The sequence below is a fragment of the Diprion similis genome, chromosome 4, assembly GCF_021155765.1.
Source record: "Diprion similis isolate iyDipSimi1 chromosome 4, iyDipSimi1.1, whole genome shotgun sequence".
Classification (NCBI taxonomy): Eukaryota; Metazoa; Arthropoda; class Insecta; order Hymenoptera; family Diprionidae; genus Diprion; species Diprion similis.
The window spans coordinates 25,858,908-25,886,110 of record NC_060108.1 but is presented as its reverse complement, the minus strand read 5'-3'; the positions used below and the strand labels follow the sequence as shown (position 1 = coordinate 25,886,110).

Here is a 27,203-nt window from a genome sequence, read left to right as displayed (position 1 = left end):
TTATCTCACGCAACACGGTAGATAATTATCTGCCAATTTTATCAACGGTTTCGAAGATAGCTGTTTGAAGAGTTTGAAGTTTTCATTTCATTTTCCGATTTGAGAACAACGAGGGGAAGAGAAATAAAAACGAAAGATGAGAGAAAAAGAGAAGGGTAAAAAGAAAAAAACAATGAAAAAAAAAAAAAAAAAAAAAATTGGATATTATTTTAGGTTGGAATAAAGAGGCGTATTTATTTTTTCAGATGTCGTTAAAAATGATTGCAAATATATAATCTTCTAGAACTAAACAGAATGCCCAGCTCCAGGCAGGATATATGTAACGCGCGAAGATATAGATGTAGGCCGTGTTTTCATTTTTCATTATGCACTAACAATGCGAAATATTTCAGTATACTTGCCAAGTATAATATTGTTGTTATTATTATTATTATTTTTTTCCTTTTTTTTTCATTTCTTTTTACTCTATTTATCACGACGTATCGATCTCGTGAAAATCTATCTATAGAATATAATTTGTTCAACAATAAGTCACAGGTGTGTTTCAACTAAGTATTTACTTTATCACTCATCGTTTACACTGAAAAGATAAGATGAAACTCATTTCTTTTCGTATGAAAATTGAAACCTGCAAGCATATATATATATATATAACCTGCACGTGCGTAACGGAATTGAAATTTTTCAATCTCAGCACAGGACGGTGGAACAGAATGTCAGCGTGATATGCGAAGAAAACGATTCGGGAGGAAAATAAAAAAAAAAAACGAAAAAACGTGGATAAAAAGTAGTTTGAAATTGTAGAACGATCATTGACTCTCTCGTTTTTAGACGCGTAAGAAAGATTCGCCTCATCCGCCAAGAAGAGAACAACGGGCTCGCTCTTGATTCGGACAAAGGAGGCATAAAGATGGCCGTCGAGACGTTCTCTTTCCGCTGCGGCTGAAACCCCGCGTAATTGATTCGTAGGGGACAATCGATGTCACCGCCGTGTACATTGTATGTTAATTCGCACTTACCGCGAATGGTCCCCGCTCTCTTCTCAAAATCCGACATCCTGCCGTGCCGCAACCCCTTGTCGTCACGGTGGTCATATCAATATATCAAAAGCTACCCATGGTGTCAAAAAAAAACAATAAATTCTAACAATCGTTACAAGTTTTTCTTTAAATCGCAAGAAATTTTTACTCCGCAGAATATTTTATTCTTCGTTTAAGAATTTTTGATATTTTTTTATTTCTGTAAAAACTGATCCTTATATAATTTTATACCTAGTTTTAACATTTGTTGAATCGATAGAAAAGTCTTGCAATTTACGATTTGTGTATAATTTTTTTTTTTTTTTTTTACTGGATCTCTGTTTTAAATCTTTTCTCAATATATAGATATTTTTACTATTTTCTTCTATTCTTCGTTTTCGTACATGTCGTTGATGTGGGTAAGTTTAAATTTAATGGCGAGTAGAAAACCGGGACTCTTATTACTCTTATACGTATAACCCAACATATATGCGTGGCCACTCCTGCAGATTTATGCGTCAAATTGTCCCCCGAAGGATGAGGAGGGGCGGGGGGGGGGGGGGGTTTATTCGCAGCTGCCCACAGGTGCATCTAGCCTCGAAGGTATACCGATACCGGCGCATAATATGACGATACGTCAAAATTTATAACGCCTCCTTATGCACGGCGATCGTTGAGCAGAAGCTCGAGTTTCTTACGGTAATATTTTATCATACAAAATACCGAACATCCATCGCATTTCCATCGAAATGGCAGCTGACGCAGCCATTGGTCGAGGCGAAGAGAGAGGGAGAGAGAAAGATAAAGACCGCGGGCTTGAAAAAATCGGATCGCGTCCCCTCGTCGTCGTTCGTTCGTTTATACCGCTGCAGGTAGGTATACATATAATGCAGGCATGCATGCATGCATCGCTGCATCGCTGCGTCGAGGCTCTTGCATGATGCTCATCTCGAACCTCCTCCTCGCCTCACCGGTAGGCCCGGTTTATCATGCAATTTTATAGCAATTTTCCACATTTAAGGTGATTATGTTATATGTATACCTTATACCTCTACGGCTGATTGCCCTCTAGCCAAAACCCTGCCGATCGGCTATTCCTGCTCCGGAATTACTCAACATCAGTATTATTTTACGTATGTAGGCACAGAAAAAGAAAATTTTTATGAAAGTAATTCTTATATTATGAATACATATATACGTAACTTGAAAAAATAATATATCCTAAAAAAAATTACTATTGTTAACTTACTGAAAATTTATACACATATGTTATGGGTTTATAGTTACGGAAAATTGCTGATTTCAAAATATTACATGTTTTGTTTTTCGATAAAATTTATAGCCTTATAATATCTTACATACATATATGTGTTATGTCTGACATGAATGGCAATCAATGCATATATATATAAGCAGGGGATGAAGAAAGTCTCGAGTCATCGTCATCGTCTTAGCCGTTGACGATTAGCACACGATAGTCGGACTAGAGAGTTACTTTGATTACTTTCCAAACAATGGGTAACGTCAAGATAGTAATCGACCCTTGCAGAGAGTTCGTTTTCTCTATCAAACGCGTCGTTAAACCCCGTGCCGCGCCACGGATCACGGGGCTCGCCGCACTTCCGACCCCCTCAACCATCGCCGAATAACCGGTTCTCCATATGTACCAGGCCAACGTACAAACCTCTATATGTATAAATATATATATACACGTGCACTTCGACGACGCATATATTACACGCATATGTATCATTCAACTCCGATTTCTAACCCTACCGCAGCTCTAATCGTATATATATATATATACACACACATATATATATATATATGCGACGAACGATAATAAACGTAGGAAAACTGGATAGATTTTATTGTCACACCCGTTATACGGAATATATAGGAGCGAAGGTGCACCTGCAGTGTACAGGGATGAAGGCCTATCGACAGGAGTTTTCTTCTTTCTCATTTTCCTTTTTTTTTTCTCTTCTACTATCGAGATAGAAAATAATGTGTCGAAAATCGGTCTTTTGATCATTACGATTAATACGTATAATGCATTTGGAAGGAAAAAGATGTTTCTGTTTTCAATTTTTTTCGAAGGACGTACTTCAAACAGATTTCACTCTTTGCGTTATAATATATGCGAAGTGTACAAATGGCGAAATAAATTCAACTTCGATAGAGATATAATATCTGAATATATGTATATATAAATAGTGTGTGTGTCTCTCTGTGTGTGTGTGTGTGTGTGTGTAACTACAATAATAAACTTCAAAGAGGAAAGTTTTTCTCCTCGGGCTTTTATCCGATGATCTATATACGCTTTCGAATTCTCATTTTGTCTCTCGGTTTTTTTTTTGTTAATATCAAAGTCAGTCGGAGCAACGTGGACATTAATCAATCTAGAAAAAAACCAAAAAATTAAAAAAAAAAAACAACTTTTCACCAACCAAACATTATTGGAAAAGATTGAAACTTACGTTTCATAAAGATGAAATAATTCCAACATTATACGCCGATGATTCGCATGTACTTAATAGAAAAGCATCGCGTTAATCTTGCAAATCCAGGTGTACCTAAAATAAATTGTTAAGTAATAGGTATCAGGGTGCAATCGGTTCTGCTTCTGCTTCTGCTGCTGCTGCTGCTCCTGTTGGCTCGCCGGAGCTCGGTGAAAAAGATTCCATAAATAGGAAACGCTTCTCGGCCAATGGGGGGCCGCTTAGCCCGCGGTGCTCCCTGTGCATTTAACATTTTTCAACCAATCGGGTATTAGCATAATTACGTTTCGCGGCACTGGGATGCAACGGTTGCTTGGAAGGCTGGCCTGACTTCTCCGTGCAGCCCGGTTTCATTGGGCTTCACTCGCCTCCTCCAAGTCGTTTCGACTTCGACATGGTTGCTGCGCTTCAACCATGCCCTAAGCACTGCAGTTATATTACAACGATGATCCCATCTGGGCACTCTCGACTTTGAAACGCAATTTTATGTCTTCGTAATTTCACAATTTCTTACTTGAAATTATGGGTAGTTAGTCCTGCTCAAGTTTCTATACTGCAAAATGCAAGCTCATGCAGACTAAGAATTTTATTAGGTATTAAACCTACGATAGACAATGTAACAGACATTTACTTCCCACTTCATCTATCGGTGTAAAGATGTAAAGATGTAAAGACACGATTTACAGTTTGTCAATATTGATCGTCAGCTTCGACAATTTGTGCAAATTGAAAAGGTTTTTGACCTGACGCATAATTTGTTTTCTCTTTTCTCTACCCGCTCTGTTATAGTCTGAATAATTGTACGTCGTTGGCTTCGTTTATACGTTTTTTAAATCAGCTGTCGTTTCATCTATATACCTATTCGTGTGTCCGACATATTGTGGGATTATTTTCCGTCTCGTTAGCGCAGGGATTGTATTTAGTACCTATAGCTACGTGCCCGGGCGTCAAATCGAAATTGTAGACTCTCTAAAAGTCACGGTTTATCAAATAACACGAATTACGCTCGTTCGAGTCTTTGAATTTAAGTATAGGTCTCTACTAATGATGAACGAACGAAAGAAAGAAAGAAAGAAAGAACGAAGGAGGGAAGGAACGGCGCTCGCTTCGCTTAATATGATGTGTCTCCTGGCAATGACTGCAGGTCTGAACAGCTGTTACCTCCAAACTAAAGGTCCGCTTTACTGCTTCAACTCTCTCTCTCTCTCTGTATTGTTCTTTTATTTACTTTTTTGCCATTCTCCACTTTGACTCCTTCTGCAACTTCACTCTTATTATACCGTAGTTTTGTATTATATATATATATATATATATAATAAAATTTTTCTCCTCTTTCCTTATCTCTTCAAATATTTTCTTATATAACTCCTTCAGCGGTTTCTCCCCAAGTGTTATTAAATAATACATGATACGTTTTTAATAATATTATAAACATGTAATTGCACGCGCGTCAGAAACGATTCAACCACACTTATATGCTTATTCTTCACAACAGCGAACTTCTTCTTCTTCTCCTTCTTTTGGAAGATCCTTTGCTCGCTAACTTGCTCTCGCACTCCGCAGTCTCATCTTTTGCTCCAGGTTATATTCTCTGTATATACATACTATATACATATATATCTATGCCATCTTATACCTGCCGAGTCCGCGTGAATGCCGTAAGGGTGGTCAGGCCACGGGGTACAGCCATGCCGCTCCCTCCATTACCTATGGCTTTAAAGAATCCTATTGTTCCGTAAATAGGGTACCTCTCCCCTTACCTTCTACTCTCTTCGTCTTTCTCTCGTACCTTTTTACGTATATAAAACCATGAATTACTCCGATCTATACCTTTCTGTGTCGTGCGTTTGCCTTTCCGAAGGACAGCAGCGGAAGGAGGGGGGGGGGGGGGGGGGGTTACTGTTAGGAAAAAATCTATCCCTCCGTTCTTAGCGGTTCTCTGAAAAAACTCTGTTTACAAAATGTTTTCCGGAAATTTTTCATCCAAGGGATGGAAAGAGAGAAAGAGAAAGGGAGAGGAAGTGAAAAAAAAATTAAATAGAAAATCTGTTTGTATACAAATATACGACGCTTTGCAAACTCTGAAAAAATATGTCAAAATTACGTGAGAAAGTCGTGTGTACGTCAATATTTGGGTATTAAAACGATTGTCGGAAGTTGGAAAGAAAAAAAAAATCAGGAAATATTTGGGGCGAGTTTGAGAAAGTGGCGAACGGTTAGAAAAGCTAGGGAATGGGATTGAGGAGAGAAATAGATGATAGTTCCTTGCGATGAGTAATTTTGAGACATGATATATCTCAGGATATTGAATTATATTATGAATGCATGAAATTCTCAAGAAGTAAGAAGAGCTCCTAGTTTCGAAATTCTGGTCCACATAGAACGGCGACGATGGTCTCAGGTATCTCAGGTTATACCTTATACGGGTTGTCCGAATTACATCGATTGGTGTTGTACCTTTTATCTCTCTCTCTCTTTTTCTCTATTCGATATTGATTACCTTTATCCCGTATCAAATCTGGTCTTACACTCGCGCGTATTCACACAGAATGTAATCAGGCATACCTACATATATATTTGTCTGTATATAACTTATTAGGTTATTGTTAGACACTCTACACTGTGAGAACGCCATACGCGGTTTGGCGATGGTGCACGGTTCGGACCTTCTAACCTAAGCAAGCACCGCGACTCGGTCATTCTTCTTTTCTCGAGCTTGTTAAATCGGCCATAAAATAAGAATACGGTCGAGTTACAGAGCCATGGGATCAGAAGCAGAAGCAGAAGCTGAAGCTGAAGCAGCACCCTGCGCTAGGTTCGCCTCGGTGCCGCTCCGTCCGGTGTCGTGGAGGGTCATTGAGTCGTCCTTCGTTCTTCCTCTCCGACGTCGTCGTTGCCTCCTCCTCCTCCTCCTCCTCCTCCTCTCGCCGAGTTTGAGTATTGTATATCCATCTCGTATCCTCATTCCTACGGCATTGCACGAGCAGTGTAAGAATGAGGTATAGGTAGTGGTAGGTGTATGAAGTCTCGATTCGACTCCTCGCGAGTTACCTCTCCTTCGGTATTTATGTTTCTCGGCCGGAGGCTGCGTGGGTGATCGAACGAGACTCATGCAGTCTTGCTGCAGCGAGACGAGAAGCGATAGGAAACGAAACCGTGGCGCGGGGTGCTCGGTTTTTTTCTTCAATAACTCTTGTTGGTTCTTTCCTGGAAAAAGAGAGACCGTGTCCCGTTGCTTCGTACCCATCCCATCCCATCCCATCCCATTTCGTTTCGTTTCATCCCTCTCCGATCGGTCGAGGCACATTGACGCTGGCAGATAGCATCGGAGATAGATCGTTACCCGAGGATGAGGAAGGGCGACGAAGAAGAAGAAGAAGAGCTTTTGGGACAGAGTTGCGAGCCTTCTTCTCATCCTACCTACTTTCCCCTTTCCCAACCGAGGAGATAGATGAGTCCAGATACACGACGAATCTTGTTAGGAACACGAATGTTTCCCAGACGCCGATGTCGTCGCGGGGTTCGGTAACTTCAGTTTGGTTCGTGAGAAATCGATACAGCAAGGATCCACGCTGTTATATATATATATATATATATACACGCGTATTATTGACCGGCACTTGTGGTTTCGCGTCACCCACGCCAAACCCCCGGTCTTCTATCCCGCCATGTGACTGCACCTACACGCTAATCTGAATGTGAATTGTGTACACGCTGGCCGATGATTGTCATGCGGGTGATAAAATTCAAACGAAGCAATATCATCGGTTAGAAAAAAAAATAGAAAAGCTTAAGCCGGGTACAGACTTGAGCACGAACGCGAATGAGGCAGGCCGAGGCCGCATGAGCATGCAAGTGTGGACGTCGATCCGAGGCGCGGCAAACTGCCTCAAGTCGTTCGGCGCACGGCCTCGGACCGAGCCAAATGTTGTCGGTCGATCAAAAGAAATTCGTGCTCAGTCTGGACGTGTTCGTATGCGCATCAACAAGTTGACGTTTCACCGCGAACAGAGCATCGGAAAACCAGGGTATGTGCGGTAATTATAATTCCTAATTATTCCATTTTATAATACAAAATTGTATCTATTCATTCATTTCATAATACGGGTTGAATTAAAATTCCATTTGTATTTTTTATCTGATTTTTTTTACTTGCTGCGTTATTCTTATTTATACAAATACTACTTGTTGATTAATTAAATAATTAATCAATTTTTAGTTAATTTACTCTTTTTTTTGTTTGATTCGTAATGTTTAAAATCGAATAATAATTAAGTCGCAGTTAACATGAAGGAATTACTACACCATGTATCGCAATGTAACGTGTCTATTTTTTTTTAGTAACTTTTTTTCTTTGAAATGGAATGGGATGAAGAAACTTGCATAAAGCTGATTGGCGAGTACAGAAACAGAGAAATTTTGTGGAATCCTCGAAATGCTTCGTATTATAATAAAATACGAAAAGAAGATGCTTGGAGAGAAGTTTCTGAAAAAATTGGAAAAGATATTGATGACGTAAAAAAAAAGATGGAGAGCCTGAAAGGTTCCTACAGACGAGAGAAAACGCGAATGAAAAAAAGTGTTGGAACTGGAAAAGGTAAGATATAAAGAATGAGAGATTCAAAAACAATGAATATATATTTGTAAAATAATAAAAAAAGGAAAAAAATATATATTTGTAAAATATACGTACAATTGCAGGACGAAATGAGGTTTACACATCTAAATGGTTTGCGTTCGAATATTTAAACTTTTTGGATGATAAGAACGAGATTCGGAAGACTTCAAGTGTAAGTATTTTTATTTGAAACTATTGTGAACCTTACAAACACTTATCAATTGTAATAATTTTGCCACGGTACACTACCACAAGTACAAAAATATTCCGTGAACTCTTCTCGTATTTCTTGCGCGATTAGTTTTGTTCTTCGAGGTATATTTTGTAATGGTAAAAGAGATGCCATTTCTTGCTGATCATTTCGCCAGTATCCAGATATTATTTCTCCATTCTGAACATAATCTACAGATCCAGTAGGTGTATAGAGATTTCTTGAAGTGTTACTTCTGCGTAAAAAATTATGTAAAGTTACCACTGTCATTACAACCAGTTCCGCTTTTTCTGGTTGTAACAACATTGGTTTTCGCAAAACTCTGAACACACTAGCTGCAATGCCAAAGGCATTTTCTACTACGCGACGTGCCCTTGATAAACGGTAATTGAAGATTCGTTTTGGAGATCCTACTGGATGAATGCCTGAGTAGGGTTTCATTATATGCTCATTAAGAGGAAAGGCTGCATCTCCCAATAAGACGTAGGGAACTTCCATTTTTCTCCCAATTAAAGCTGAAGGCTTGGGTAACTTCAAATTTTCTTTCTCGAGTTCTTTAAAAAATTCACAATTTTTGAAGACACCTCCGTCTGAAATCCGTCCTTGAGCGCCAATATTAACGAATATAAAATTGTAATCAGCATCTGCTACCGCCATTAAAACAATGCTGAATTGGGATTTATAGTTGAAGAATTCGCTTCCACTATTTATTGGAGCTTGTAAAATGACGTGCTTTCCGTCAACGGCTCCAATACAATTTGGGAAATTCCATGTCTCATTAAATGCATCAGCAATGCTTTTCCATTCATTACAAGTTGACGGCATCTGCAATAAAAATATCTCGGTAGTAATAAAATAACAACAAATAAAATAATTTAAAAAAAAACAATGAAATTATAATACATTTAGTCCTACTCTAATCTAGTCTGGTCTACTCAAATGTTCAATCATTCCAAAAAAACTATAACAATATGCATTTACTTATACAGTCGTTTATTATTTGCATAGAATGTACGAACACCAACCGACGAAGAAGAAGAAGAGGATTCCAGCAGTGAAATACAAGACGAGACTCTCGGAGAAAAAGAAGAAATTGGAAATAAACAAACCGCGAAGGACGTAATTGATGAACAAATACCAGGCAAAGAGCTATCGGATAAAGCAAATACTAAAGAGTTTAAGTCACCAAAAAAACGTACAATAAAACGAAAACGGGATGACGAGGACCCGAGAATCGCAAAAGCATTTGGGTACCTCGAAGAAGCAACAGCAGCCACGAAGCAGAAAGAAGACCAATGTAGTCTTTTTGGAGAGTACATTGCAGATAAACTGCGTACATTTGACGCTCGTACTCGTGCCGTCGCGCAACATCGAATTAACAACGCTCTATTCGAATTAGAAATGAGTGCATATCAGCATCCGGAAACTCCACTCACACAATCTTCTTTTCCCATTCATTCTTCCGAAAGAAATGTTTATCAATCACTCGCTCCGTATAACCAGAATGAAACACGATTTGCTTACAACGATCAATTTCATCGAACACAAATTTCTCCAAGTTGTACTCAACCTCCCCCGCATTCGTCTAATTTCCAACAACAGATATTACGTCCACCTACTCCACAAACACTCGTCACTGACAGTTCTCGCTCTTCCACTCCAATAAGTCAGATAAATTCGCCGTATCCTTCTCCTCAAGAAAACAATTCGCCCTCTTTATGCAATTATTTCCACCAATTTTCCGATTCATCTAATGATGTTTAATAATGAGTCTCCATAACTCATTATCACTACAGAGTCACTTCAATCACTATAATATTCATATATTTGTACTTCATATATTTACTACTAATAAAAATGTTTGTGACAACTATATTAATATTGGTTATATTTTTACTTACCTTTACGTGATCTTTAAGACAATCGATTATTGCTCGGCACACGTCTGGGATTATTTCCGATATCAATTGTTTCGATATTTTGAATAGATATTGCAAACTAGTGAAGGAATCACCTGTTGCAAGAAATCTTAAAGTTACAGCCAATCTTTCTTCAGGGGAGACTGCTTTTCGGAAAACTGTATCTTTTTTGGATATTTTGTCTTTGATAGAATTGAGAATGAAATTGAAATCATTGCGAGACATTCTTGTAAAATTTTGAAAATGACCGCTATCTTCAGTTACAAGATCATTTAATATTGAGGTATTAATTTCTGTTCTCCTCCGATACAGGTGGCGTGACCACCAACGTCTTTTCTTTTTTAGTTTTTTATTTTTTTTCAATAATAAACAAATAGTTATAAAACTTGCACAAGCAACTGCGACATTTGCGTCAGCCATGTTGGTACGGTCCGAACAGACTGGAGCACTTCCGAACAATGGTCTCAGTTTGCCGCGTACGTCCTCGGGAAAAGTTATTATTTTCTAGCGCAGAACGTTCGGTGCGGCCTCGGCCTGCCTCATTCGCGTTCGTGCTCAAGTCTGTACCCGGCTTTAGAGAGAGAGAGAGAAAGTCGAGATTCGTTTAGTTGTTTGCTTAGTTTTTTTTTTTTTTTTTTTGATTTGATTTTTGTTCAATTTTTGTTGTTTAAGACTAGCGTTGTTCAATTTTGACCTCCCCCCTCCCTCGCTTCGGTAACAAGAGTTTATTGGTCAAGGACGGCTCATGTCTTTGGAGTTTTACCGCCATTCGAGTATCCGATTACCCGACCTCTACCGAGACTCGGAAAGATTCCGTTTGGGCTCCGGGTTCGTTTCTGTTCTTTTTACTTTTTTTCTCCTTTTCTCCTTCATCCTTTCCTTCTTCACTTTGTTTCTTTTTCAACTTTTTCTTTCTCAATTCGAAAACCGCAGGTGTGGCGTGTATCATACGCGTGCACACGAACGCTCGGACTCTGCATCAACGTCCGGAGGTTTGAGGTCTATAATGCCTTACGAACCCAACGGAGAGACTGACCGGAATTTCTAAAGATGGAGATCCTCCTTTTACCCGTGATCTGGTATACTTTATTCAGGAATTAATTAACTCGGCCGTACGACGCACGGCGAGAAATGAGATCGAAACACGCGGCGCGAGAGGTATATAAGGTTGGTATAGGTGTATACCTACAAAATCGAACATCGGTTCTTTTCGCCTCGGTTGTTGTTGTTTTTTTTTTTTTTTTTTTTTGTTTTTTTGTTTTTTATTTCTTCTTCTTCTTTCCTATTTTCAAATTATCCGCGATTGTCGACTCCCACATCTTGAACCTGCGGTGTATATAGAAATGAAACGTAATTACGTTCGTATAGAATTATTACGCAATTGCAGATGACGCTGCGGAATAATTATTTACGGTAGTGTATATATAGTAATACGCAAAAAATATTGGTTGAGCAACGATTGCGCCGTGTTGGGCAGAGTTTATTTATTCTACCGAGCATTGAAAATAAATAGTTGGCAAAATTTTTAACGCATCAAGCATAAGCATCTTTGAGATAATCATTAATTTTCAACGTTTTGTATGGATTATTGCTCCTGGCGATGGTTTCAGGATTATTAGCGATCCGTTCGGGATGATGATCTCGTATAACGTTCATGAAGTCGTTGGGATTCACTTATATGTATGTGCGCTACACCTTTATCTCGTGTCGAATAACCCTGGATCGAAAACTGTTATACTCTAATCTATCCGTAATTTTGTTTCCCTGATGGGTATCATTTGGTGAAATGGTCGTAAAAGTTTTTTAGTTCTTTTTTGTTTTTTTTCCTCTTCCCTTCCTTCCTTTTTTTTCACGTACGTACGTACGTACGGTATTCGGGAAACGTTGATGTAAGTTACCCATAAAATAAAAGTCGTTTACGCGTACATTTATGGCTGGTAGAATGACGGGGGAAAAAAGCGCGGGACGTGAAAAACGTCTGGCGTGAATGCTTGGAAAATACATGCGATCTGATCGTGAGTATAAAGTGTGAGGGGTGCACAATGGAGCATGGTAAGAGTCCTTCGTGCATGTCCTCCGGGATCCTTGAAGAAGAAGAAGAAGAAGAAGAAATAGTAGGTGAAGTAGGAATAGTAGTGTAGGACGATTCGAGCCAGGTGAGGAGGCCCATAAAACTCTCGCGGTGAACCGACAAGTGTTTAAACTTTAAAGGCCGTCTTGCTTCGTTCACCCCCTCTACCACATAGCTTTTATATTATACGTACACCCTGACTCGTAAAATGGCTAGTTTCTTTTTTGATCCCTAAATTAATGAGAGCCAATGATGTAACGTATGGGTAAACACTCGGCGTCTCTGTTGGCGGGAAAGGAGGAGAGAAATCTGTTTTGCCGATCGGGCAAGCGGCGTGTGGTCCATATCCATCCATCCATCCATCCATTCGTTCATTCATTCAACCTTGGTATTGATGTGGAATGAAGACAAAACGCGTATTACATGCATACCGTCCGTGTTGTTACGAGAGCAATCAAGGCTCATCCTCTATCGCGAATTGTTGATTGATCCTCCTCGAGCTACCTGTTCTACGTGCGTATACGTGTGTGTGTGCGAGAGATGATTGTGAAGCAGCTTGGTCGCACTTCTCAAGGATCAGATTCTAACCAGTTCGGTATTATAGCCGCGTGCAGGACGTGTCCTTCGAAGCCGGCTACCTCCCCGCCCTTGGCCCAACAAGAGTCTAGTCATCCTTATGGCCATTGTGTGTTGCTCATACTCGCCGTGGAGCACACATCGAGTTTTGCTCCGACGACGAGACTCGCCATGGGAAATCTCATCTTGAGAAAGGATCTTAGACGGGCGGAAGAAGGACTTGAGGGAACGACGTCAAAACGTCTAGAATCGGTTCTTCAACCCTATATATAACCTGATAATTTGGTCTTCTCAATTTCGTATCTTTGAATATTATACGTTGAAGATATATTTACACGGCGGTAACGATAAGATTGTTTTTTTTTTTTTTTTTTTTTTTGTTTTTATTCATTTTTGTCTTCTCAAGCTTACGCAACGAAATTCCACACGTCATCCGTACAATAAAGGTATTTTCCAAATCCCATCGAAGGCTGCATGCAGTGCTGGGCTGCCGCTAGGCGGGATGCCCGGTATCCCATACCCACTGCAGAGTATGGCCTGTCAGCTCTCATTTGCATACATAACATTCTGGTTCACTGGACACCGGTCAGATCTCTTCTCCTCCAGCTAAGACCGAGAGTCGAGTCGAGTCGACGCCACTCTCCTTGGCTACGGATACGTAACCTACCTTTACCTACGATTCCTCGCTAGCTCTTCTTCATGCTTCTATTTTACTCGTCTACCTACCTATATATACGAAGACGGATAGCCGTTGTATTTATTAGATACACGAAGTTCCCTTACAATTTTCTCTCAGGGTTTCCGATCTTTATGTAGTAAAATGGCTAATTAAGTAGGTATAAACAAATAAGTCAGAGTTGAAATAAGAAGAAAACTCGCCGCCTCTTTAGACTTGTGAACGACGTATAAGATTATATGTTATTCGCAGCTATATATCGTCGAGTCGAAACAAATGATTCGGCAGTGTCTGACGTTTGTTGAAATCTTCTGTCCCCAGGTCCACGAGCTCTGCGACAACTTCTGTCACCGGTACATCAGCTGCCTGAAGGGCAAGATGCCGATAGACCTCGTTATCGACGAACGGGACAGCACGAAACCTCCGGAGATGGGCAACGGCCTCGACGGGGGTCCGAGGAGCACCGCGGACAGCACCAGCCATACGGACGGCGCTAGCACCCCGGACGTAGTGAGTACCTCACCATCTTCCACGAGTTATTATCCGCACGACGCGCTCACCCCCCACCACGCCATCGGCAGTACCACCCCCTTGCAACTGAGCCAAAACCAAAACCAAAATCATAACCATAACCATAACAACCATACCAACCACCAGCAATCGAACACCCCCAGTAGCGCCGCCACAACTCCCAACTCCCTAAAGCGAACGCACCAGCAGATGATGATGGCCGCGGCCGCCTCGGCGATGGCGTCTCCGCACGCCGCATCCGCGCCCGCGCACGCGCACGCGCACGCGCACGCGGCCCTCGCCGCTTATCACTCCATAAGCTCGGCCGTATATCCGTGCTCGTAATAGCCAGGCGAATTGACGAATCTTATTATTATTATTATTATTATTATTATTACTATTATCATTATTATTATCATTATTATTAAAATCATCATCATTACGAACGATCATTTACCATTATTATTGCTAATGACGTTAATATCATTTACATTGTTATTGTTATTGTCATTATTATTATTATTATTATCATTATTATTATTGTTATTATTATTATTATTAATATCGCTACAACTATTCGATTACGAATAGAGAGGACCGCCGAATACTTGGACTCGAAATTATTATGCGTACGTAACGATTTCGTGGATAATTGTCGCGACGTGGCGGATGTATAGTATACATACATATATATATATATATATATATATTAAATATTGCGCGATTGCGAAACTAGAGAATCGCATCGCTTCGGTTGTATTATATTATTATGCGTACAGTATGATTTTATTCGCGGTGTTGTCGTTTCTTTTTTTTTCTCTCTCTTTTTTTTTTCCTCCTACCCGGGCACTCAAGTTCAGATCGAGTTTTTGTTTTAAATTTCTTTCTTTTTTAATTTCATTTCATTTCGTTTGAATTGAATTTCTTTTTTTTTTTTTTTTTTTGCCTTTTTGTTGTTTTTTTCTCTCTCTTTCTCCGTTGTGTAATTATTCTTTAGTTGTTGTTGTCATTGTTGTCTATTTTTCGCTCGTTCTTATATTATTCACCTTCATATATCTTACAATAGTTTAGGCGAGGGACGCGGTGTGGTACCCCGCGTCTTTTTATCGATACACCCCCGATACATATATATTATATAGGCGAACTCGAGTTCAGCGCGAGTTCGGAGTTGCTCGCGAATCGTGAACTAGCATATATGAAATAGAAGGTCGAGACTTGGAGGAAACAAAAAAAAGACGAGAAAATTATTTACAATAAATAATTGACATGTAGCGCGGAATCGGCACATGGAATTATAACGAACGTTTATCGAGTTCCTTAATTCTACAAGCTTGCTAACTTCCAGCTACGTGCTATCCGGGCATTATTATTATTATTATTATTATTATTACTATTACTATCATACTATTGTTGTTGTTGTCGTTATTCTTGTTATCATTATTATCTTAATTCGATTATTACGCTCATTATTTTTGTTTTTATCATTATAATTATTGTTGTTATTACAAAGAAAGTTCTTTCAATACCGTAACGTAGCTTATATATATATATATATATGTATGTATATATATGTATGTATACATAATCACATTTTATGGGAACGTGTTGTAAGATTTGAAGAAATTGCGAGCAACTCGGCGACGTTCGATATATAGGCCATGCATCGATATACATGATTTACAGTAGGATCTGGTTATACGAGCAAAATTATCCGGGTATCTTGCTCCGAGACGCATTTGTTGCTTGTTAACCAGATTTTACTGTACATGAGTATAACGATAATTGTGTAGTACTGCAGGTTCTGTTTATATTGATATTTTATATGCATAATACATTATATATATATATATATATGTATATCAAGTGTGGAGCGTATAGAAATCGCGAATGCATAACGCGTGTAAGGGGGCACCGATATAATGTATCGAGAGCGGAGGTGGGAATGGGACGAAGGATCTTCAGAATCACTAAAAAAAACCTAGACGAATACCTAGACATGGTATATAGGATATATAATATGACGAACAAAACTGACGAAGACTTTTAGTTGAATTTATCGATTAGTGAAATATTCTCGAAAAAGATGAAGAAAAATGAGGAAAGGAAAGAAAAACAACAACGATCAAACAAAAGAAAGATATCGATCGATGTGTATGAACAAACAAACACACAAACAAACACAATCACACACAGTAAAAAAATTAAATCCTGTCGCTTACAATTAGAGTGATCCGAAATTATACATATTGCATATATACCTATACTTTGGTCCAAAGATAGTAACTATCTCTCGTCCTATTCGTATGTATAGGTACATATACAATATTTATATTCAATAATAGTCGCGATGTCTATCCTAGGTAGCCTAGTTGAGAGGTTTACTTAATCTTGAATAACATACACACACACACACACATATGTACATACATCTGTATTAAGCGTGATAACCATAATGGCAACAACAACAACAACAACAACAACATTAATAATAATAATAATAACAATAATAATAATGATATTCACGATAATAACAGAATGATAATGATATTTGACAAGAATAGCGATACGTTAGGAAAGCTAAAGTCTAAAGTGAATCGTAAATTAATTAACAAATAAATGATAACAATAACAATAACAATAAACAATAATAATAATATTAATAATAATAATGATAATGATAATAATAATAATAATAATAAGAATGATGATGATCGAAGAAAAACAAAAGTAACCGAGAATTAAAGATTATGCATATATAGTTAATTAACCGTGATCAGAATATATACGTAATAGGCTTAAGAATCCGCGTGTCACAAATAAATTTGTGTCTATTTTTAAATGAGAATTATATACTATACGATATGCGTAATTACACGAACAAATAGTTGAGAGTTAAAATAAAAATTAAAAGTTAAAATCGCTGAACGTTTAAAGAATGTAGATTAGTTTCTTAAATTATTAGCCGTTAGCCACCATTATTACATGTAATGTGTGTACAATTTATTATGTAAAATCTCAATGCTGCGTGTGCAGGTAGATCGAATATATTATATATAATGAAAAAATTCGAAAAAAAAAAATAGCCCGCCAATATTGCGTATAAGAAATCGAAATAAGAATTTAGCGACGAGGCCGACAAACGGTATACGATTATAACATGTAGAAGGGAATTGTGAGCGGACCGCTTGATATATAATACATATATGTGTACAGGAAAAAACAAACAAAAAAAAAAAAAATTACTAGATTAACGTACACAGAAGGAACAAACAAAAAGAAACGAACTAAAAATATTGAAAATCCAATGAGACAATAGAAAGTGCAAGAGGGAGGGAGAAAGGAATAAAATATAAATGAAAAAAGGAATAATGAGAACAGTTTCCGGAAAATACTTGGTATATATATATATATATATCTATATACATGTATATATGTATGTATATATACATAAGTTCGGATAAGTATTACACATAATATACACACATAAGTTGCCGAGCGCGTCGGATGTGCGAAGAAAGTATGAGATATGAAGAGAGATGAAAATTGATGAAATTTAAGCGTGCGATTGATTATTCTCCGGCAATATATATATATATATATATATACATAATATTATTAATAATATACCGGATGAGGTACGAAGAAGAAGAAGAACAAATAACGGTATAACGTTAACGCATAAATATAGGTATCGGTACTCGTAACTAGGGAGTTGTGTGAGGTACAAGTCCTGGCCGGCAGGGCGCGCGAATCCACCCCCCAATCCCCGTTCAATGACCCCCTGGCCCCCCCTCTCAGGTTGAAAAAACAAACAAGAAAGTGAAAAAAAAAAAAAAAAAAAAAAAAAAAAAATGAAAATGAAAATTGAAAAAAAAAAAAAACAAACACTTTGAACTTGTGAACTCTGAAACTTTGAACTCTGAAAATCCATTGTGAAAGATACTGAATTCTGTAAACGCTGCTGCTGCTGCTGCTGCTGTTGCTGCTGTTGCTACTTCTGGCTGCTGGCTGCCGCATGCTGCTCACCAGTATGCCACTGCCACTGCGATTCATGCTGCCGTCGGTGGTGTGTTCCGCCAGACCTAGTGATCGAGGACTGAGAGATCATTCTCTCGGTGATGTGGAGGGTCTAAAGACTGCGGGGCATCCCGGCTGAGCCTCGCTAATGCGGGGCATCCAGTGCCGCGTTGTCGATATTGCAGTGATTTCGATATCAATTGAGATCCGCGAGACCCCCTTCGGGGGTTTTCGGTGAAGGCGAAGAAATTCGCCAATGACCATTGGCCATTATACGAATTCATTGCAGTAAGCGATACGCGGCCTGAACGAGATGCGAGGTTTTACATACTGTGTAATTTTCAAATTGCGCAACAGGGCAGCAGCGCGCAGCAGCGGTGGCGTTTTCTACGCGATGCAACGTTATCGACGGAGCGACGAGACGCGGGAGTTTCGATTTCTCTGGGATTTTATTCGCGCGTTTCATTTGTTACGCGGCGCAATAACGTCCCGTAGAAATCGTCGCGCATTTTCCCGCCGTCGATCGTGCGCAATGTCGGATTAATTTTACACCGCGATTTCAAAGAGTGCAAAGTTTCACAGAGTGACGGGTGAGGAGTGCAGAACCGAGACGGGGTGGCAAGGGAGAACGGGATTCTGGGAGAGGGATTTTGGCGCCTGTTGGTACAGACCCTAGTTACGAGTACCGAACCTAGAACCGGGAACGGTTTTTGGGCCCATTATTTGACCCGAGAATCGGCGTGTTTCACGGCTCGAAATAACACTTTGGGAGAGTGATTGTGATTTGGTAACGAATATGCGCCAAGGCGAAAGGAAATAATTGATAAACGTGCACTGCCGAGTTGTATAACGGTGAATTATTATTTATATTGTAAATTGTACGATTAATGATTAAATTCAGCTTATTATACATTAAGTTTCAGACAATCTTTTTTTTCTATTTTCTTTTTTTTTTTTTCTTTTTTTTCTCCACTTCTATCACAGTTTTTCGTTCATATGGAATCTCGTGAAATATGTAGTAGTAGTACTGTACATTTAATAGTATGAGAAGGAAGAGAAAAGATCAGCTGTTAGTGATTGAATAAAAAGAAAAGAAAAAAAAAAGAAAAGAAAAGAAAGAAAGAAAGAAGTTATACAGGATATACATATATTAGGTATTTCAGATGTAGAAGTAAGAAGCGAACGGATTGATTTGATTGATTGATCGATTGATTGATTATTTAATGTTGCATGAAATGCGTTAAGGTGAAACGAACGGAATAGTGTCGGTCTTCGAAGTCGGGCGCAATAAGGCGATAAGTGAAAAGATAAAAAGAAGGATATGTATATACGTATGTATATATATACACATACCTACATGTACACATCTTATACGTGAATAATTAGTGCCATAGAACGCTGCAGTGCGCGAGATTATCGCGGGAGTATAATATGTACTTAAAAGTTGAAAGTTAAACGGGATGCGGGAAAGAAATTTGAATGAGGAAAAAATAAAAAAGAAAAAAAAAAAAACAACACATTGAATAAATAAGAAACGAAGAAAAAATGGTGTTTCTCAGAGCCAGAAATCTCCTCCGATTCGATCGGGGAGATTATCAACGATTAACGCGTCACGTTACGCGCAACTTTATATAATGCAAAACATGTACTTATAATTAATCAATGCGTCAATTGCAGCGTCAAACGCGTCACGAATATACCTATAATGCATTAATAATTTCCAATTTCGTCGCGGTTGGTCATATTTAAATAATATCAACACTATAATATATTGTATAAAATATGCATATATGTATATATGCTGTATTCGTTTATCATATTCGCATAGACACGAGTGTAAAAATTTATTTTCAAGGATCTGAAGTTGTATAATTTTGTAAAAGACTGGCTGCTGAGATCACGTTTTTCAAAATTTTTGCGCAAATATTATTAAAAATACGGTACTCGATTGACGCTCGACACTGTTGCCAGTTTGAGAGACAAAAAAAAAATCAACAAAATCACATGAAGTAAGGAAGAGAGAGACAAGTGTTTCGTTTTGTAATTATAATATAAGAAACATGCTACTTCGCCCTACGAAGCCCGAGACCCGTAGATAAAAGCTACGTGTCGAATCGAGATGAACTTTTATCTCTGTACTTTACATTAAACATTTTATTTTTATTTTTTTTTTTATTATCGACGATAACCGCGTTATTTAATTATACGGATACGTAATGCTTTAAAACTATGTACATACGTGTGTATGATTTTCACAATTTTATAATAAAAATTCATTTTTCATTCTCTTTTCTGCACGAATGCACGTTTTAAGCATTGACGGCTGTTTTAATTATGATCTTGATCGCGGGTCGCGGGTCAAAAAGTAGCACGAAGCAGACTGCTGCAGCGTATATAACACATGTATACTTACATAGAGCTTACGTCTACGATGATTTTATTTTATTTTTTCTTTCCACTGTTATTATTATTATTATTATTATTATTTTCTTTCCTTTTTTATCCACATCGTTTTTTTCATCTTCAAATTTTGGCTATACGTTAACCTTCATGATGTGTGATTTATTTTTTTTCCGTTTCTTTTCGAAATACTTCCGTATAAGCGTAGTAACAGTAAAAATATCAATAATAATAATAGTAATAATTATTCTTATTACTACTACTACTATCATCATCATCATCATCATTATCATAATCATCATCATCATTATATGACTCTCGAGGGAAAGAAAAATTGGAAGGAAAGTTTCGTTAACGAGTTAATTTTTTTTTATATACATATAAAATTCCTTATTATATACACGTCACGAGCCGTGAATATAATTATTGTTGATGTCGTGTATTATAGTTACGTTTTTTTTTTCTATTTCTGTATTGTTTCTGTACTTGTTATGTTGTTCATGTACAACCGGCCACAAAACGCGCACGTATAGTCGCGTAGCTGCGGCGCGCGGAAAAAGATTGAGGGAAAAAATGAGGATAATAAACAAATAAACAAATAATAAAAATCGAACAATATTTAAACGACAGACATTGTGAATGTATGTGTGTTATACAATACAACTTACTGTAGGCTTAAGTGACGACGATGATGAAGTAGAGAGGAGAGAAAAAAAAAGCAAAAACTTCAAAAAAAAAAAGAAGAAAAGGTAATTAAGTAAGGAAAAAAAAAACAACTCACCCCACACATTGTATACGACTAGCATTATAGTGATAATATATTACCAATAATGATACTGTTTAAACTATTGTCTCAATCAACGTATTTTCAATATAAATAAATGTTAGCCTTGTTGAGTTAAATAATCTGTTATTTTTCATTCAATAGACTTGAATCCAGAAAACAAAAAACTTATATATATAGTTCCTGCTCCATTATGCATGCTGCAATCGATTCCCTTCTATATATATATATATATAGGTGTACAATTATTCAGATACTAATATCAGAAAGGAGAAAGGAATACGTTATGGTTATACGAATAATCTTAAGCCTGAGCGAAACTTAGAGTGTGAATTTATACCGTTTGCACGTGTGCACGATTCGCTTTTCGCAAAAGATGCGAATTCCGTAGGTAGTTACCGCGTTCAACCGGCTGGCCGGGGGTGCCAGACGCACGATCTGTGCATAAATCTCACTTAACCCTTGCTAATAAATATTTAACCCTTTAAATTTGCAACAACCCTTAGCGTGTACTCGTTTGCATAAGATTGCTATTTCATTTACACATCGCATAATTGAATATTTAAATTCAATTGCCTCTCTTCCCCCCCGGCACCAACCGACGCAGCTCTCAGCTCGCACTTTCCAGCCGCAAAACTGCAGTAAAACTTGTGTAGCGGGGGCTACGAGTACCGCAGCAAACCGCCCCCCCCCCCCCCCCCCTTCGTCCCTCTTTCACCCCTGAGAATTGCCGAACGACGCGCTACCCCCAAGAATATACCGGCTCCCCTGGGACGCCGGGATGAGATCTAAGGAAGGAAGGAACGAACGAACGCTTCGAGATAAAGACGACGAAGGAATCTCTTGCGCATAATCACTTGTAAAGGGGCGGGCGTAGCTGGCTGCCTTCCTTGTACAGCTCTCGAAAAATTAATTCCGATGAGAATTATTCTTCGCTCTTGTATCTTAATTTTCTATCTTAAATTCAATCGAACTGACCGACAACCACGGGCTGGGAAGAGTTCTTTTAACTACGTACTTGTCATTGAATTTTGCGGAAATACTTTTCACTCGATGCAATTATTCTGTGACTGTGTCTTTATAGAGAAAAGTGGTTGGTATATTAAAAAAGTTAATAACAAAGTTCCAGCCTATTTATACCGTCCGCTTTCAAATCAGTGCTTCGCCACGCTCTCTCTCTCTCTCTCTCTTTATTTACCTCGGCAATACTTAATTCGATTTCATGAGAGAGGAGAAGAGCTCTTATTGTCGAATCGGGCGAACTCGATTCGTTAACTTCACATTTCATCAGCGTTCTAGAGAGAGAATAATGGAAAAAAAAGGTAACACAGCGAATCTGTCTCTGTACCACGTTTCATATCAGTGATTCTACTTCCGGATGCGTTACCATAAGTTTTATTTTTACGATCAGGACGCGTTTTTTTGAAAAATATTTGCCAAAGAAGGTTGCATTGAAGTATAAAACCGACGACACGTGTTACGAACTTGAATTTGACAAGTCGAGTTACACAATTTTTGAGCGCAGTAATACCTACATCAATCGCTGTTTAACTTTTAAGCAAATGATAATGATATTTTATTCATAACGTGATATCGGTGCGTTGAAATTTTTTTTTTTCTTCTCGGATCACATATGGGTCTTAATTCAGGACACGCGTCCGACGCTTATTATACGTATAACGACGATTGTTCCTATCGTCGTACGTATTACAGTACATATATATGTATAACATACGGTATACATGATGCGTATGCGAGCCAGGAGACGTTGTAAATGAAAGACGTGATAGTTTTACCTTGTTAATTGTTTATAACCCCGATATATTTATGGACGGGATCGCCTTCGCGAGGATCCGACATTGTACATACCTACATACAATACACATGCGCGATGATTGCTGAGAAACGAACGTTCAAACGTTATCCCGTAGCGTCGTCGTCGTCGTCGTCGTCGTTATGGAGACGGCCAACCGGCTCCGCAACGATGACGACGCGAGAACGGGGGGAGAGGCGGTACTTGACGCGGAATATCTTGTTCTCCAATTGGCCAGGCGAGCTCTGCCGCGCTTATCACATCGCTCACAAGAGCCGAGAAGCCTATAACGAAGGTGTGCAGCGAGCAGGGATCAGGCTTACAATTTATATACAATTGTAGCTGTAAGATGAGGGAGAAAGTATCTGCAGCCATTCTTATTCCGAAATTTATGCGTGTATAGAAAATTTCCGATAAACCGACAGGAGATTTTAAAGCTTGTGAATAAACCTGATTCTTCAAGATTATACTACATTTATTATGGATTATTCGTAATTTTTTATATTGTATAATATCTGCTTGGCTTTGTCTAACAAGCTTTGTTATACCTACGATCACGCGGAAATACGTCTTATATCTACATGGAAGGTATACGTCATATGCGAGCGGGGATTTTCCTCGCGCAAGGGATGAGGAACGTTGGGAGAACGAGGGTGGAAGAGAGAGGGAGAGGGAAAGAGTGGAGGGTGTTTTGCTGGTAATTGGTGCCAATTTAATCCTGCCCCACGCCGTCGTAGCGTACGTATTAACGTCGATGGAGGGTGAGCGGGAGATGGTGGCTGTTGCTGGTGGTGTAGCTGTTGCTGCTGTTGCTGTTACTGCTGCTGCTGCTGCTGCTGCTGCCATCGGCGACGCCCTTCCCACGAGACGTGGGGTGGCGAAGAAGGAAAGGCTGGCCTTCTGTTCCAGCCACTAGGGTGAAGGCTCTGTCACACGTGCAGGGAGGATTTTAGGCGATTACCTACGCCCTTAATCACTAATAAATTATAATTAACGCTGATCCTTTGAATTTTTATTCATTCTCTTCGTTTTAATTTCACACCGTCGTTGCAGCACGGCCTAAGGGCTCAGGGAAGTGGAAAAAAGTAGCTTCGTTATACGTTGGATGAAAATTAGAAGACTCACCTACCAAGGGGGGATGTTACGCGTAATCTTGTTGTTATGTACAATTCCGAAAATCGATCAGCGCTGTAATATAGGTATTCGTGTATCAATATTGTTCTTATTATACTTTCTTCTCACTTGGTGTTCCTCTGAATCGGAAATCAGGGAATGGACGGTAGACCGATTTTAGAGTCGCGGAAAGTCGGTGGGTCCGAGAGCCAAAGAGGCCATTTTAATCCTGCGGTTTGAGGGGCAAGGTATAAAGCGATGGCGACGCGGGAGATGCCGGAGATCTTGTATGCAAATTCGACGGTGCACTGCATCTCGAAGGGATCCTGCGGCGGCGGCGGGATCTCGGAAGGATTCACGGGGCCGGTCGGCCGGCTTGGTTGAAAGAAGAATAGAGAATCGCGCCGTCTCTCGGGCCCCTCGCATCCTCCTGCGGTCCGGTCCCCGCCAAATAAGAGAAGCGAGCACGACCGCCGAGTCAGAAAAGGAGAAGAAGAAGAAGAAGAAGAAGGACGAGCGATCGCCGCTCTTGGCGGGGGACGAGGAGCAGACGCGCATTCCGCGGCATCGGGTATCCCCGATGGATCTTGCGCTGCAAACCTGCCGCTGAGTTAACGGGGCGAGAGAGAGAAAGAAAGAGAGAAAGAGAGAGAGAGAGGAGCGTTGACGGAACAGCCGCGAGTATACAGAGAAATCGCGAGAGAAGCGCGAGAGAGGTGTGAAGAAAACTATTTGCCGAGCATTTTTGCCGGCCTCCGGAGCCCCCGGTTAGATATACGATCTCGAAAGAAGTGACGCTACGTGAGGAGACTCTGAAAATGAATCTTCTGCTTCTGGGGGAAACGGATTTTATCGCGTTACCTACACTCGCCGTCCCGACGCCGCGACGCGACGCGTCCAACTTGGTTCTATTCCCGCTGTGAACGCGCGCGTGTATCTTCTGTCGGCGAATATGCGATTCGACATCCCTTCTATTCAACACCCCCTCGATTTCACCCCCTCGATCCTCTCGTCTCACCTGTGACCCGGGATTCGCTTCCGTCGCTGTCTGCGCTTAAACCGCTGCGCGTAATTAACGTCGCGCGATTCGAGGGTTGTGCCTCGCAAGCTTCTCAGCTAGGTACTCGGGGTAATTGAGCCTTTACAAATAAATCCTATTACACTGGATTTAGGGGATGTACGTGGCACGGTGCGCGATTCAAACTCGGGTAGATTCCAGGCGCTGCGCTGTTTGCAATATTTCTTTTCAATTCCAGCACGGGTGACAAACGATGTCAAATATAATTATCGTTTTATATTTTATAGTTGTCGGAAATCGGTATAGTCATGTCTCTCAATTTTAATATAAATAAAAAGTAGAAATTTCCAATTTAGACTTTTATTGCAGTAATGATTTAAAGCGTTAGGTATTTTCTTCTTTTCATATGCAATCATATGTAACCAAGTTGAATTGGTGAATACTTGCACTTAAATGCCGAAAATACGACACACGCAAAACAGCACGAACATGTCGTTTACGCGATCATTCGTTTCGGAGGGGACTATACGCGGCAGGAAGACACGGAACAGGATGGTATAAGGTATAAACTAAAACTACCCTTGTACTCGTCCGCGAAATAGCCCGGCTTAAATACCCGGACAAGGGTTGCACGGCGGCCGGAAGTGCTCGGGTAAATCGAGCGCGCGCGTCTAAACTCAGAGCTCTTCAGCTTCCGTCGTGAAAGATACGACGAGCAATTTGAGGCCAATAAAATGATAATACGCAGCCCCCGAGTTACCCGCAGCTCTTCCTCAACCACGCCGTAAACTACCGTGCGAAGGTACCGTTCGGTTTGCGGCGCCGTTTTACGTCGACGAGTCGACTTGGTTCATTTTTTTTAAAAAAGAAGCTGTGTACCTACTGGGCTTCGTTTTCTCCTCCGCATCTTCGCCGCACGCGAATATCCTCGGACTTCGTTATCTACCTTTCGAATCGCGCAGGCTCATCTTGACGTTCGAGAACGGTAGGTGCGTCGGATTTAGCTCAATGTGGGCAGCGCCAACCGCGACACAATCGCTGCGACGACGACTGTTCCCTTGGCACGAGTAAAAATAACGTCGTGACGATGCCGCGGCAGCGGCTAACGGATCCCGAGGTTTCTCTCTCTCTTTCTCTCTATCGCTTTCCCTCTCCGAGACGTCATCCCTCAGAGACCCAAAATCGGCCAAAGCGTCGATTTTCGAATTGAAAAAACTGACGATTTGCACTTTTGACAGATTAGGTACGATCAACGTTTTTGTCAGCCGAGAATCGAGAGAAAAAAAATGATTCCGCGAGATTTTGGAGGTGGGAGGGAGGGGAATCTAAATTGCTGAAAAGCACTCAGATTGCGGATGGCAAAAACGTGCCGACGGTGTCTAGGTACGTAGGATATAGCGTCGCGTCGCAACGGTTGATCGTTGACGTTATTACGAGTCGGACCGCCCGTCGGTTTGAAAACTGGTTGGCTCGCTAGAAACCGCGATTCGGATCGGCTGCCGACGCCGCGACGTGAGCCATGGACTGCAGAACATCGGGGTTAGGCTAGGTCCGAGACGTCGTCTCTCCGACGCATTCCGAGGGTCGCTGGGCCTCGGAAACTGTCTCGATGTTTTAAGAGCGACAACGCCACGCCTGCCCTCTGAGGTCGGCTCTTTGATTTCGGCGAGATCGTAATTTTGACATGGAATTAGTTAGGTACGTGGTGTTAGCCTGGCGTATATAGACTCCTTGCAAAATTCATTTCACTCTTCAAGTGAAACGATCTTTTTTTTTGCGGATATAAGGAGAGAACAAAACTTGGAGACGCTAGGTATGTGGAGCAAAGTGCACGCTTATGGTAAGCGACAAGAGGTGATGGTAATCAACGTCCAACGGGGAGCGTGCATTGAAAGACGCGGTGCTGAGAGGATCAGTCAGTCACGCGGCGTGTGTCTCGCGAGGTTGGGTGGGAGGG

At 40.0% G+C, this 27,203-nt stretch overlaps 1 protein-coding gene across 2 annotated transcripts in view; it reads left to right on the top strand.

Moving 5' to 3' along the window:
• The window catches only part of LOC124405115 (homeobox protein homothorax), a 287,444-nt gene that overhangs the window by 43,885 nt on the left and 216,356 nt on the right, over positions 1-27,203 (top strand). For both annotated transcript variants that reach the window (XM_046879750.1, XM_046879749.1), the window contains exon 6: positions 13,913-14,101. In XM_046879750.1, coding sequence (XP_046735706.1) covers positions 13,913-14,101 — 189 coding nt within the window. The remainder of the gene's footprint in view (positions 1-13,912; positions 14,102-27,203) is intronic.